Source organism: Mycteria americana, chromosome 2 (assembly GCF_035582795.1).
Source record: "Mycteria americana isolate JAX WOST 10 ecotype Jacksonville Zoo and Gardens chromosome 2, USCA_MyAme_1.0, whole genome shotgun sequence".
NCBI lineage: Eukaryota > Metazoa > Chordata > Aves > Ciconiiformes > Ciconiidae > Mycteria > Mycteria americana.
The window spans coordinates 107538825-107554803 of NC_134366.1; the positions used below are offsets into that span (position 1 = coordinate 107538825).

The 15979-nt window shown below is 42.1% G+C and overlaps 1 protein-coding gene across 1 annotated transcript; it reads left to right on the top strand.

Annotated features, from left to right (window-relative positions):
• The first annotated feature begins 92 nt into the window (after positions 1-92).
• Positions 93-15864, top strand: CAVIN4 (caveolae associated protein 4). Its single transcript, XM_075494191.1, has 2 exons — positions 93-641; positions 13804-15864. The coding sequence occupies exons 1-2, from the start codon at positions 231-233 to the stop codon at positions 14458-14460; spliced, it is 1068 nt and encodes a 355-aa protein (XP_075350306.1). The 5' UTR covers positions 93-230; the 3' UTR covers positions 14461-15864.
• The last annotated feature ends 115 nt before the right edge of the window (positions 15865-15979 follow it).

Here is a 15979-nt window from a genome sequence, read left to right on the forward strand (position 1 = left end):
CATTGCTTCCTAATTTTAGGGGTTTCATGTTGCTGAAAGTATCCCAACAATCATGTGTGGATATTTTGTAGTCAGAAGTATTTGACCAAGCTCCAGGAGCGGCGTTTCACGCCCTACTTTGAGCATCGCCGGAGCCAGCTGTCACCCTGGCTCCTTGCAGCAGCGCCAGAATCGTTCTGGCAGGATCACCGAAACTTCAGCTCCCGCCAACCCAGCCGAAGGCAGGCAAAATGGATCGCCGCGAAATCACCTCGGAGGCTGACAAAACCCACCAAAATCGTCTCTCCAGTGTCACCGAGGAGGAAGAAGAACAAGATGCAGCTTACACGATTGTGACGGTCCTGGACAAAGTGGCCAACATTGTGGACAGCGTGCAGGCGAGCCAGAAAAGGATAGAGGAGAGGCACAGGGAGATGGAAAACGCCATCAAGACCATACAGATTGACATTTTAAAGCTTGCCCAGGCTCACGGCAATACAGGCTACACGGTGAACAAGTTACTGGAGAAAACCCGCAAAGTCAGCTCCACCGTGAAGGAGGTGCGGGCACGCGTGGAGAGGCAGAGCGCCAGCGTGCAGAAGGTGGAAGCCAAACAAGAGGAGATGCTGAGGAAAAACAAATTCCGGGTCGTAATCTATCAGGTAACCGCGAGCCTAATTTCTTGTAGTGCTGTCATTGTGCCACCTCCTTGGTAGGCGCTGGTAGGCATCGGTTAATGAACCAAAAGACGCAGGCTATCCGACATGAGAGTTATTTTATGCTTTCTTTAACATTCAGTTGTGCTCCTTAGTGCCTCTCAGCATGAGCCTACTGACGGCAGCACACGCGGTCTATTATTAGTGTTGGTAGGTTTCTGAGCCAGTCGTGTAAGATTAACTGCAGATCAGCAAGGACTATTTGTTGCCTCTCCGAAAGGTAATATGAGGCAGGCCCTGTAAATCTTGTCATACAAACCATGCCTGACATTCATCCCTCTTATTTTTTTCACCGTATTAGGTAGAAGTCCAAATAGCAAAAGTGTTTGCAGGGTCCCTGCAACACTAATTTCAAAACATATGGTTGATTTAACTTGCAGCATTACCCACGCTTTCGTACTGCTGACAAATTGGGGCTTTTTTCATTGTCTCAGTCTATAGCAGTATACGCACAAACTAGAGCTCAGACCCACAAACCCTTCATGACAGCAAATAGTACCTTGCATGCTCTACTTTGGAAATGGCTTAACCCAGCACTGTTCTTCCAATCATATTGGGCAAGCAAATCCTATATTTTCGTTCACTGACCTCATTGTAGGATGTTCATTGTTCTTATAAATTATTGTGTTTGAGCAGAAGTTTCATGAAATGGCATGGTCTCGCCTACATGCATACAAGTAGACCGTGCAGGCAGTTCATGAGGTCTGTCACTTGCTGGTGAGTGCTGTGAAACCCATTGGTTTAATGGCCTGATCCTGCCATTTGCTGAAACTTCCCAGTTCCCCAAGTCAATAGAAAGTCAGAGTGTTTAATCTTTTGCCAGAAGCATAGTTCCTCCTTCATACCAGTGAGTCCCCAAAGCTTCTTTCGAGTGAGTCGTATTCATCATTAGGCGTTCTTGAAACTACCAGCCCTCGTGGGTAACACAATGCGCCCCCATCGCACAGCTTTACACCCTGGTCTTGCATCTGTTTGTGCTTAAATAACATTAGTTGCAATGAATGGAGCCGTGTGTTTCACGGGGTATATTCACCACTGTATACAGCTGACAAATTCTTAGGCGTCATCTAGCTTTCTTAACTACTTCATTTTCTACCACTGGGAAGAAATAGCTAAAAAGAAAATAATAAAAGCTGAAGGTAGGCAATGTTACCTCTTTAATGTTATATTAGCACCATATGCAGCCAAATTGTGCCTCCCAGGTTTTCTGACTGAACGACTTACTATGGATGTTCAGGCGAAAGCATGGCACAGTTTGGCCTATTATTACAATTATTGCAAGCTGCACCATCATGATGGAATAGAAAACAGGCACTTTTGCTTTTCCCTTGCAAATCATTTCCCAGCTAAAGGGAATAAATATTTCTGACTCCCCTGGTTAATGGCAGGGGAGTTTGTTTGCACCATAATGTTTGCAGCAGAATCAATGCTTTGAAAATGTTTGTTCTTAAAACAGTATTCATTACATAATGTAAATTTTTCTCCTAGCAAGACATGAGTTGTCATTTATTTTAAAATGTAGTGAATTATTGTGGAAATGCATTTACACACAGCTATAAAGAACAGCTGTGCTATTTTCAGATATTTCATGCAAAAGCTGGCTCTCATGATGCATACTTTCTCTAAGAATCACCTTCAGTAGGAGTTTCTGAAGTCTCTGCTGGTTTTACTGGACAAGAATGACCTGCACCCTGTTCCGTATGTTTAATTCTTAGGCAGTACTTTTCAGGAAGGGAAACAGCATTTTTGATTGCTGTCTTTCTAGCTTCCTCTTCCTACAGTAGCTGGCAACTGCCAGCCTTTTGTAAGGTAGATTGAAGAACCTTTTCCCTCATGCGTGGAAGAGGAGCAGGTACGCTGGTCCGCTAGGATCCGATATTTAACACTTTTCTGGAGGAGGAGAACTGCATTGCTCCACAAAAACTGGAACATGCTAGGTAGCCAAGAGTGTGCTGAAGCTTTAAGGTAGAGGTACACTTGTGAAAGCCTCTTTCACACAAGTGCAGTGATTTTCACACTGTTGATTTACACCAGCGTAGCCATACTGCTGGAGTGCCAAGACCTGAATGACTGAAGCTTGGCTACGATGAGTGGGAGTCTGTTAATAGCATACGCCCTTCACTATATTTTACAAATGGGTATAACCGGGTTGTTTACTTGGTGGTTGTGAGTGACAGCTCATCTGTGGTGAGATTTTTTTCTGATGAACCATTTGGGACATTGTGATGGAGCCAATGACCTGTGTAGCCGACGTTGAATGCCTACGTGGATGAGCACATGTGGGTTTTAGTTTTAAGTTTTGCCAGAACATCAGCATATGAGGAAAAGGGAAACACCAATTAAATCCTAAAGATTTTCTTTCAAGTGGATAGCTTTAATCTTATCATTGATAGAAGGAGTAGGCAGGTTGAAAAGGATCATTGGCTGGAGGAGATTGTCCCGGGAGACTTCAGGCCCGATGAAAAGAGCTGGCAATATCCTCGCATTAAAAAGAGTCAAAGTGATCATCCATGAGCATAATGATTAGGGAAATTGAGAGCATTCATTTTTCAAAGGCCATGTGGTTGAGGAAAAGATTTGGTAGCAGGCAGCTCTCCTCCCCAGGCTGATTGCATGATTAAAAATGCTAGGTTACTTCAGAGTTTCTAGTGAGGTCTTTGACCCTGGAGTGCTATGTGCCTAAGGGTATAGTAGGGAATGCAGAGTACATTATAGGTTGTGCAGGTCACTGTTCACTTCTGTTCAGGTTAGTCTGAATAACCAGCTGTGAGAGCTATCATTTCTCTGCAGTCAAAGAGCATCTAAAAATTTAACTCATTCTGGCTAAATTATTCAGACATTAAGGGGGATTTTTTTTTTTTTAATCCTGAAAGAACTTGTTTCATTTGCTTTTCTGCTTGTTCTGCAAGTCCCTCTTTGAATGTGAGCATACAGGCACCAGAAAGTCCATGTTACAGTTACTGGGCTCTTTTCGATTATCACTTTACATAAGCACCATAAATGGGTAACAACTTCCTGTGAAGGGACACATGCATTTTTTTCACTCATTGCTGTCAGATGTTTAAAATTAGTGGACAGTCACAGTGGACATGTCAGAAACCAAGTAAGGTTATGGCTTGACTGGCCCACGCAGACGTGTTACAACCAATTTGTTTGCCCTGCGATTGCTCAACCGCGCACACGGGGAGAGGCTAGCAGAAGCAGCCTTGCGTATGCCACTCATATTATGCATAAATAAATTAAAATGTAAGTGGCTTTTCCTGGCCACTGTCCTTCTGCAGCATAATGGCTTGGACAGTAAAAATGGTGAGATCAAGATGGGGACAATAATCTGAAAAACTGAAGTGGAAACACTTCCATCCAAAGTGGCAATAAAAGTCAGGGTGTCACGAGCTCAAGAGACAAGGTTGCAAACACGGACTCTGAAAGACCTGGTGCATGAACTCGCTGTCCATTGGCATGGAGTTTTAATTACAGCTATTCTGAGAAAAAACGGTGAGAGTAACCGTGACATGAAAGGCAGCAAATATAACACTTCTATTTAAAAAAAGACAAAGGAAATTATCTGAACCATTGCCATTCATCTGATATAATTTGGGCATAAGAATGGCAGGCTCACAAGGGGCTCTGCAGAACAACATTGTTAGTACCATGGAGTTAAATAGCTCACCAAGAGCAGATTGTGCTAGGTAACTCATATCTGATCATTTTTCTGTTTCACAGAAACATGAGAGGTCTTATCCTTTCTCATATTTATGCACCTGGTATCTTACCTCATAACAGGTAATCTGGAAAAACACCAGATGACAGTGGATTGTGTTGAAATGGGAAGTGAGGTTTGTGATGGGTTTCTAAAAGGGTTTGCTTCTAAGACTGTCTTTGTCAACTGTTTCATATTTTCATTAAAGATCTTGGCGCAGAAAAAGGTGTGTATACTAATAAAATATGCTCAAAATGAGGAGCTGTCAGTCCAGAGAAAGAAATCTGGACAAGAAACCAAATCATCTTTAGAGGTGGAGTAATGTTAATCTAAGTGTACACAGTATCAGTTCCTGTACTTAGCAGAAGCCCTTGTTGTTAGTTTGTCTTCTGAGGACCCATGGTTTGGAAAGGACAGAAAATGGTGTGTTAATTGCTCCCAAGATGACTGAGAGCCCACTTGATGGTGTGGCGCTCAAAAAAAGTGACATGTGGGCATGAAATACTTCAGGCAAGGTATTTCCAAAAGTGAAAGACACTGCCAGTACTCTTGTGCAAAACACTTCAGAGCCCGCCTGGACTACCATGTACAGCTCTGATCACCCCTGTTGAAGTAAGCTGTGCTCAAACTGAACTGGTTTGGAAAACAGCTACCAGGCTGATCAGAGCAATGGGAAGCCCTGGTAAATGAGAGGAGACCAGGAGGTCTTATCTTGGTTTAGTCCAGCAAGAAAAGAGTCTAAGAGATGTTGTGGCTGTCGATGTTGTGGCTGTCATTTATACATGCCTTGGGGCATGGATGAGGAGTCCAGTAAAAAACATCAAAAAGATGAAATGGGTGTAACCTGTCCATGAGTCAACTCAGGTCAGAAACCAGAAATGGATTCTTAGTCCTGGAGACATGAGGCTCTGGACAAAGCCTTCTGCTAGAGCCCATGGGGAGAGAGGAAAACCTAAATTGCTATTAAAGTGGAGTCTGAAAACTTAATGAAAAAAAGATGGCATCGGTTGACTCCCTGTGACAGCAGAACACTGGCCTCAGACACAGAGGCCTCAGCAGCCCAATGACCCAGGGCCTTCGTTGGAGTCTTGTGGCATAAACCTTATAAATATTTGTACAGCTGGGACAGGTAATTGCCTTCGCTGAGGTTACAGAGAATAAAAGAAACCCAACGGTTGTGTCAGAGAGTGTAGCAAGAGTCCTTTGCAGTGTCAAGCCCAGTCCTTTAGTTCAAAGCGCTGAGCTGGCCCCGTGCTGTGCAGCCAGCCGCTGGCGGAGTGGCAGAGCCACCACTGAAGTACTGGAGGCAGCCAAGAAGATCATCAATTACCCTTGATTTTTAGAAAAAAATCACTGCTTTCAACAAGCTAAAGAAAAACTATATTTCTAGGGACATGTTCGCAAGGAAAGAGGAGAAAGGGAAATAAAAAAAAAAAAATTAAAAAAGCAGCTGTTGGGCCATTTCTGTGTTCCTAAAATGAAATAGGTTGCATATTTCACAGGACTGTGTTCATAACAGATTATAAACTTGGTGCTACACCAGTAGATTATAAACTTGACGCTACACCAATTGATCTGGTGTAACTGGTGTCCCCAGACCTGTTCCTTTGGGATGATCCTCACAAGGGACAGGCAGTCATCTTCTCAGGGCTGCCATTGATTTTTCTCCACCTATTAACACTGAGTGGTGGAAACAACGGATGTTAATTTACATTTGCACTGGAGGCAGTTGTTCAGGACTTTGCTTCTGCCTGCAAGCTAGCAGAAGAGCGTAGCTACGTCATGAGCCTCTCGTGTCGTGCCTCTTCCCCACAGTCCTAGAGGCTGCCTGGAGTGACTTATCGACAGGAGCTGTGGCTGGCCACTGTGGGCACACACGTATCTTCAGTGATACCCTTCATGCCTGAGGCCCAGATTCAGGAATGGACTTGACTCTGGGGAGATGCAGTTGGGCTTTATATCCTCAGCACTGCTGAAGATAGATGAATCTTGCAGTTACTCCTTTAGCACAGGAATAAAGTTCATCAGAACAGCGCAGGCACAGATGGGAGAGATATGTGAAGTCATTAACAGCAAGTTCAGAGTCTGGGACAGGATCCATCTTGCCAGGCATTAGACATCAGTAACGGAGGCGCTTGTACATTTGGCCCGTAGACTCCCTTCAGACGAGCAGAGAGAAACGTATGGAGCCTGATTCACCTGACCTGTTGTAGACATCTACTTCTGGATACAGTTTCTACTTCCTAAGTACCTGTTCTCTCCATTGAGTTGAAAGAGTGTCCAGAAGCGAGTTCATATGGAGACGTGGTTGCTTGGGCAGATGAGTTCAGCAGCTCCTGATGAATGGTTGAGTTTCTGTGGTACTCAAGAGCACTTCCCTGCTCTAGCTAGCTTGCAAGAGCAGTCACCTTGTGATGAATGAATGAATCAAAACATCACCAAACATTTTTTCGTCTTATCACACCTCGTGATCGCTCTTTCTCCTCCACTCACAAAGGGTTGGTATCTACAGATAAATTGGAAGTGAGAAATTTCACCCGTTTGATTGCAAACCTGTGGAATGACCTGCAGAACTATTCCCTAGGCTAGCTCCATAAAACGACAGCAAAGCAAAGTAAGTGTGAAGCTTTAATGTTCCCCTGGAGCTGCAGTAGTCCTTTTTATGCAGCGTGTGGTGGCCTGGAGCCAAGGGCTTCTCCGAGTGATGTGGTATAACTGGGTAATGCTTGCTCGTTGTCTGTAGCTTGCTGCAGTCAGATAATGAGAGAATGAGCTGGGTTTCTTTATAGTCATTGTACGCTCCTGGTTAAATTAATGAATTTCTGTCAGAATTTAAAGAAAAGGGATGTGTATTAGGCTTCACAAAAGAGAACTGAGGGGGGGTTGACTGTTCTGGCCAGGCTGCTTTTTCATTATGTAAAAATAATTTTAAATACAAGCAACAGCACTTGGCCATAGTCTTACGTGCTGAAGTGTTTATTCTCTATCTCCTTTACTTGATAAAATCCCTTAGGTGCCCTTTTAAAATAATCCTATTTCTCTCTCATCTGAGCAGCTTTTTGGCCTGATGGCAGAGATTTTGAAATGGCATATTTGCAGAAAAAAATGAAAGGATCGCTTGAGATTTATAAAGCTTCGCTCTTAACTGTTAGAATATGAGTAAAAGTACTGAATGTTTTGTAATTGGTTATTCATCAGCGGTTTCACACTGATTTAGAGAGCAGTTTCAAGGAGATGTTTTAGTGATTTACCTTGGCTGCCGGTTTGAATAACAAATCATTCATTTAACATGCAAATTTCTAGGATTCTTTTTTAAACATTGTGGCGATGCAGTGTCCTGCCCATACGCTGCCAGTCATTTGCATCCCCAGTTGTCATAGACACGGCAGCAGCACCAGGGCAGGCGCACGCTGGCCTTCGACCATTTTGCTGCTTCGTGCTCTGCTTCGGAATCGTCAGGTGGTCACCAGTCCCATCTGTGCCTATGTTAATCATCACCTGCACCTTCCCTGTCACACATCCCAGGGCTGAGCGATCATTGCCGTGACCTTTTCCCTGTGCAATACAATGACTCCAGGTTAGGGAGTTTCAGCTGTCTCTCCTCCCTACTTTTCCTGTGAGCAGCTTCTCTAGGAGCATTTTGAGTCTTGATTTTATATATATGCACACATAATGTAATTATATATATAATAAATGATTTTATATATATTTATATAATTTAATTATTTATTTGGTCATTCTGTTTTTCTCTGTTATTGTTTCTTGTATTTTAAAAAATTTTGTTCTGCTAAAGTTTTAATGGAAATTAGATAACAGTTGAGAGCTGGTAAGAGTTGCCTTTGTTACAGCTTCTTAGAATTACATTTTGAAGCTATTTGACAAGAGAATGCAAAACTGGTTTATAGTGTTTCTAGCATATATTTACACATAAGGCAATGTATTTTATTTTTTCTCCTTGCTGACTCTAGAAGCCCAGTCTGGGCTTTGAAATACAAACCCAGGATACGTTTGCAAAAAACCATGAAAGGACAAGGGGGAGTAAAGCTCCTGAACTGGCCACACCCATTAAAATGGCCTTATATCCCATTATTTTTTATTTTTAAATGACATTACAATAAAATTATTACTGAAATAATAATTTAAAGTGTTAATGTACTTAAAGCCTAAGTATTGTTGTACAGCGACACTATGTCACTGCTTTGTCTAGCAAATCCAGTGGACTCCCTTTTCTTAATGACAATACTACTACTGCTGCTATTAATTATTGATCCCACCTGTGCTTACAAAGATAAAGAGTGCAGATTTAGCTAACAAGTTTGTGAGGGAAATTTTTAATACCCCTTTTTCCTTTGCACAGCCTCACTGACCTCGCTGAAGGCATGACATTCCTCTTCCAGGAGCCCCTTTGGCTTATTTGCTCCTTAGTTCAGCAGTAAGAGAGAAAGGTGCTGTTAGAGCCGACCTGATCTTTGCCAGGACCCAACTGCAGCAAAATACCTGAGACATCGCTAAACGATTTGCTCCGCCGTTTCCCTTCTTTCCCTGCCCAGAGATGAGAAGAGCCTGACTGTGCAGGCAGGGTTATCAAGTAGGCACATTTTGAGACAGTCTCTTTTCCCCCGCAGTTTTCAATTATGTGAGCATCGCCACCTCGAGAGCCTCATAACATTGATGAGGGGCATTGCCACACTGAAGAGTATTTGCCTACTGTTTTTAAGGTTTCTGTGAGGTGAAAAAGAGTCAGCACCTTGCACTTTGCGTAGTTTAAGGAGCAGGTGCATTAGCCTTCCTTCATAAATGCATAAATGCCTTGTTATATCCTATGGGAGAAAAACGCTACTGCTGTGACCCCTTCCTTGAGATCAGGAGACGCTGGCAGTGCCTGCAAACTGGTCAGCACCCTCACGCGTGGGTGCAGAGCAGCCAGAATTTCGGCAGGTGATGAAAAGTTTGCAGGGCGAAAGGAGTGTGTGAAGGACACAGACTACGTCCCTTCGAAAATTTTTTAGTCATGAATTAAATTGAAATGGGGGAGAAAATGGCAATGATGGAGTCAGACTTTCTTGGGAACCCAGGGTTCCCGTGTTCCCAGTGTTCCAATATTCACTGTCCCCGGAGCCATCCATTCAAATCAATGCCATGCTGGCCTTCGTCACCAAAGCTGAAGTTTACTCATGTGTTTACTTTGTATTCAACCAGGCCCTTAAAAACTCAAACTTCTTTGGCTAGGCATACTTGAGAGAAGTTACATATTCAAAAATTAGGAAAAGCCAAAGTTCAGGTTTAAAATGCTTTCTTAGCAAACTTACTGTGCCAGGGGCATCACCAGCCACTCCTGAATTGTACAGTCGTTCTGTTACGATGTTATACCTTTAAGATTTGTTTGTTAAAGTTGTTTCTTAAGCAGTGGATCTAACTAACCTTACAGCTTTGTGGCCTCTGTATTTCTCTCCCTTCCCGGCTGAACGGCAAAGGTGTCCAGGCTTTCCCCTTATCACTGCAACCAATGCCTTCAGTCCTTCCTCTGCTACCACAGAACCTGAAGCCTTTCTCCTTCCAGACCTCATTTCCTTCCACATATATGCATTTTTCCAAAATATTTCCAGTTTCAACAACACAACAGCTAATCTGACTCCCTTCCTCCCTCTCCCCTCCTACACCCTTTCATAACACACACACAAAATGTTGGGTCCAGATCTACAAGCAAGGTACCTGAGCCACTGTAGTGTTTGCTCAGGACAGACGTCAGCTAGGAGGACAGACGGAATGACTCACAACACAGCGGGCTCCTCGGCAGAGAGCTTATTTCTTCATGGCTGAGCTCAGCTCCCTTCTCAAATTGGTGGAAAATGCCCAAATGTTTACATGTTAGTGGAGAGGCCGTGTAAGGGTGAGAAGGCGGGAGCTGCATAGCGTGAGCGTATATGCTACCTTTTGTACAAAACCAAGACAACTTCCAAGTCAACCACCTACATGACTGATTTCCCAACTTTTTTCTTGGAGGAGAAGGAAAAAAATTGTTTTGTTTTGAAAGGTTCAGGTCTATTTTCAGTTTGCTGAGTGGTGGACTAACTTTTCAGATTATGGCCAACGAGCGTACCAGGAGCAGTGTGAGCACCCTCTGCAGGGTGCACCCTCTCCAGGTGCTCCATCTAGGAGTGATGAAAGGGGAAGAAGGGGAATGATCAGCTTCCACGGATTTGTTTCTTGGTTTCTGGTTCTGGCATGTGCATGTCTTTGGGTTTTGTCAGTAGGCGGGGCAAGCAGAGTACACGTCCTTTGTATTAACCAATAGACCATATGACTGCACTCCTCTTTCCTCAAGAAATCAGCTTAAAAATACCTGACTGTTTGGTATCATCTTTCACTGTGAAACAATCTCCTGTCTTCCTTTTATTTGAGCACTTACAAATTTAGCTTGAAGATCCTCCCTTACTTCCCATGAGGCGGTGGTGGCAGATACGAGTCCTTCCTAGCAAAATGCTTAAGTAGAGTTTTAACTAAAAGCTTGCAAGTAGCATCATCAATTGCTCAACTCCTTCTCACCCTCCTCTAAGACTGGGCTGCCCAGCCCTGCTATTTCCAGTCCCATCTGCTTTCAAGCCACGAAGAAAGCTGTCACCAGGTTTAGGGATTTGTCCTGTGCAACTGAAATCTGTAGGTGTTTTGTCTTTGCTTTTAGTGAGTCTATAAATGAGCTGGTAGCTATATGCTTTGACCCCATCAATTTCCCATCTGGTGCTAAAATGTATCGTTCCTGCTTTAGGAAGGAGGAGCTCCTACCTTCTCTCTACCCCACTGATACCTAGTGATAAGAAGAAATGGGGAGGGGCAGGAGAGAGAAAGGAAGCAGAGGAGAAAGCTCTCCTATTGAGCCTAAATCACTGTATTTTTATTATGAAACCCCCTAACGTGCTAGCCAGTTTCACTAATACTTTCCACTTTGGCAACATCTTCCATCCAGAAACTTTGAGAGGAGATAGAAACTCACACTAATTTTTCGTCTTGCTACATTTGATTCTGCAAGATGTGTGCAGAAACCAAGGAAAAATCAAAAATCGGAGATTTGGCAAAGGTCATTCTCAGGGTCTGTAGCAGAATGAAGAATGTTCCTCAGGACCTGCAGCTCTAGTTTCTGTGTCTTGTCTACAAGGCCTTCATCTCACACGTTATTGTTCATAAGTCTTAATTCTAACACGTGTACAAAAGTTAAAGCACTCTCTTCTTTAGGTAATAGACCATAAAGATAAAAGCAATAAAAATCTGGCAAACAATTGACAAAAAGTACAGAAAAATTTGTTCTGCTTCCAAAGGAAGACAGCTTAAATACTGCAGAGAAAATAGTCTCTCTGCCTTCTCTCTTTTTAAAAAGTAATCTTCACATGAACAGCATACCCTATTCACCATATTGTATTCATTTCTGTGTATATTGAAATTTCAGAATAGTCATTCTGGAAACATTTTTGTTACCATTTCAGCTGAAGGAGTGGGCTATAATTTACAAACTTTGAGGAACTATTATCCAGCTGTGTTTTAGTTCATTTTCAGAAAAGAAGGGATTATGTTTATATATAGAAGTCTTTATATAATTAATGTTAATTTGCACATGTTAATGAAGATGATTATTAGCAAAGCATTGTAGTTTTGTTCCTGCTGATTTTGACAGATGAGTTGAATAACATTCTGCTGTAATCAATGCAACATAACTCGTCCCTATTTTTTCTAAGTATTAACAGCTATTTTACTGGAGGGTTTTTAATGAAGCCAAGGCATGATGACAGACTCTTAAGTGGGCTTTATCTGCCAAACAGCTTAATGTATTTTATTTTACATATTGCTAGTACTCTGTAAAATAATATTAAACATGACTTGCTACTAATGAGTCACTGTGAAAAATGACAGACATCTTTTTGGCCGGAAATCAGTTCACAGCAAAATATTCAGTAAGACTGACCCATTCTTCATGGGTTCACAACTTCTAATATCTCTCCTATTTTCTGCATTAAGGTAATGATACTAAGGATAGAGCCCAGACACTGTCATGCCTCAGAAATCAGCTGAAGTAGTTACTACTAATGGGAAACAGCTTTTAAAAGTTTTATATAGCTGTTGTACCTGTCTGCACCCTAAAGGGCTGCTCCTCTTGGGAGAAGAGCACATGCAGGTGCACATAAATGGCTAGTAGGGAAGAAGGGCTGGCATCGTCCATCTCATACACCTCCTACAAGTTACGGGTTTTCCACTCTGCATACACTAGTACTTCTAGACAGAAGTGGCTCACTGACACTGAGCCACAAATTTATAATGTCCATGCAGAAAGCAGTCTTCAGATCAGGGGATCAACTCTCTTAGGGGATTCTCCCTGTTCAGATAAATTGTACTACTGAATCCTTCCATTACCACAAGCTTTTTTCCTTTTTTTCTACGTCCTTAACCACTAAGTGATTCTTGGTAAATTATTTGTTCACTGTGGACAGCTTTTGAAAGTCTTCTGTGCGTCTTCGAGTTTTGAGCCTCTAGCAATCTTTCTTTGGAGGGGCTACATACATTCCTAGTGCTAAGATAATCTACGATAGTCACCACTTCCAAGCATGCAGCTAATATGTATCATATGTATAATATAGATATCTAATACTTCATGCTCATACAGGCCACCAAACTTACCACAGGAGACAGAGGTGCTTGCTCAGGGTCATTCATATTTTTCCAGAAGGAACAAGTCAAGTTCATCTCAGCAATTGTGCAGATGCTGGGTGAATTGTGCGGAACTGGGTTTAGCAAATAACATCGCATTCCTTTAGTGACTTTGTCCCCTTGTGGAGCCAGCACATGTAAGTTAATATGTTGGGGTTCATCCCCTTCTGGGCAGCAACAGAAATGTTTGCTAAGTTCCAATTAGTCAAAAACCGTGCAATTGTCTTGGTGACAGTAAAGGACTGAAGCTACTGGTATCACTGAGGCACTCATTTGGAGAGTGTACAGCTGACAGAAGCACAAGAGCCTCTTTTGTCTACAGGATGTCTTCTTCTATTGGTGAGGAATAATGGATCTAAGTCCAATCTCTGAGAAGCAGATCAGCTTAAAAAAAAAAAGAACTGGACAAATCTGCTCTGTAAAACCATTAGGGGCCAGTACACATAGGACCATGGCATTCATTAGGTTCAGGTAGAACCAGACTGAAAAGAAATCTTTAATCAGGCCTAATGTCTTTACAGAAGTTGGCAAAGGTTTCTTCCGCCGTTTGTATTCTGTATAGATCACATACGATGGTACAAGCCTACCTTACTTTGTTTCAATATTGTATTTTGGTTAGCATTAATTAACTTCAAGCCAACAAACAAAATGCTTGAAATCACCATGCTTTTAAAACACACCTGCTGGAAGATGACTCTGTGCTTTCATTCACAGGAGGAAACTGAGTGTCCTTCATCTCTCTCTGTTATCAAAGAGAGGACAGCAGGTGAAACTCTAGAGGATGATTTCTTCCCACCTGATGATCTATCTTCTGATGAAGAGTATTATATTGAAGAAAGCAAAGCAGCCCAGTTCAAGAAATCAGGCATGAGGCGCATAGATGATATCAAAAAGGCATTTTCAAGGGAAAATATCCAAAAGACGAGACAAAATTTTGGCAAGAAGGTAAACAGGCTTCGAACTAGAATAGTGACCCCTGAGAGGAGAGAGAGGATCAGGCAGTCAGGAGAGAGACTGAAGCAATCTGGGATAAGGATCAAGAAAACCATTTCACAAGCTGCCCCAACGAAGGAGACGTTCAAGATCCATAAAAAAAATAAAGAACGAACAGGAGCCGAAGGTCAGGAGGGGATCCAGGAAGCCGGTGTGCACGTCACCTCTGAGCTCACAGCAGCAGAGCCCTTCACTGAAGAAATCTCTTACACAGAAGTGATCACTAAGGTAAAGAAAGACAAGAATAGTGCAACAAAAGGTGCTTCCCAATCAACTGAAAAAGGAGTAGCAATCCCAGAAGTTGTTCTTAAGCAGGAAGGAAAAGACGGAGGAGGAGGTGATGATGTCCCTTTGCTAGACTTAAAGCAATCGGCATAAGGAATCAATAAGCAAACACACCATACTATCCCTACTGAACAAGAGATAACACAATATGTATTCACTCAGCTTTAGAAAAATGTGTGAATTTGTGTTATATCACAAAACATGTGTTGGTGGTGTTCTATCATTTACATGGGTGTCTGTAGCGTTGTCTTCCTGACAAAAGCCAAGCCATGCAAACTGAGCGAAGGGGCTCCCCCTCTGTCTTGCAGTGCGCCGATAGCCATCATTAACCCAAGTGGAACTCGCATGTCAAAGGCAGATGGAAATCTGCTGTATTTTCAAGACTGATGTAGCAGTCGCTTAACAGCCAAATCACTCTCTTTAGTTTTATGTACAACAGTATAAAAATTATTTCCATTATCTTATACCAACTCCTCTAATCAGAAAACAATAACAAAGCTATTACTTTATATTAGCAAACAGAAGAACTATGGAAAATGTCCATCTAGCTATACAAATCTTTTTGTTTAAGGGCCCTCACTGAAACACCAGGAGGAGGAAATTCCTGCTTTATCCAGGGTGTGACAAAATGTGGCAGGAATGATAGGTTTTTGAGTACATTGTGTTTCTTCTCAGTGGAAAAGAGAAGCTCCTGAAATGAATAAAGATTATTTCCAGAGTTCTGGAAGAGGAAGGTTTGATGTACGTAAGCAATGCATTTTCTGCACTTATGGAGTAAGAATAAAAAAGCAGAAGACATATTAAATATGGAATAGCAGGAGGAAAAGAGAATGAGGTATCGTATTCATGTTTTGGAAAGATGCGATTGTGAGAAAGGCAAGGGTATGAAGCAGTAAAAGGGGAATAAGATTAATGCAAGGGTTCTGGATAAATAGAGAAAAAAATTAGAATATTGTAACTGAAGTTTCCTCAAGATCTTTTAAAGCATTGTTACTCTATCCAGGGGATCATAGGGCTCATGAACATAACTGACCAGACAAGGGAACTGTTTTGTTTTCCATTCTCTGTGGTTTTTCTGAGCTTCACTGCAATTAAAATCTATTCTACAAAGCCGCTGAAGTACAGGGCCAATCCATAACCCAATTCTTTGTTTCCTATCATCATTGTTATCGACCAGCCACAGCCTCAGGGATTATGAGACAGACATCCTTTGGAGCATGGAATGCTGTTTATTTGCAACACTCAGGAGCCAGCGCTCTGACATCAGATATGCTTGTAAATATGACCGCTACGCTGACATGGGGTGCAGGACTGTATTGCTCTCTTCATTCTTAAACGGAGTTGCCTTCAAAGCACTTATCTAAAGCAATGTTAGTCATTACTATCTGTGTGAAACTTGTACAATACTGCTAAAAGCTGTATGATTGTATTTAATATCTCAGATTCATTTTAACAGCAGAACATAACTTGGTTATCTATATACATTGTTTGAGTACTCCCAGCTAATTGTTAATCTATAATTTAAATATAATTAGTTTGATTTCAAATATTCTGCCTGCCAGTTCTTTCATTTAGTTTGCTGTACATCACATTTGAAGTGAAACAGCTTTAG

Excerpts from the sequence above, each read along its gene's own strand:
- CAVIN4 (XM_075494191.1), top strand. The coding sequence starts at position 231 with ATGGATCGCCGCGAAATCACCTCGGAGGCTGACAAAACCCACCAAAAT. Across the intron at positions 642-13,803 it reads TCCGGGTCGTAATCTATCAG|GAGGAAACTGAGTGTCCTTC; the intron begins GTAACCGCGAGC and ends TTTCATTCACAG.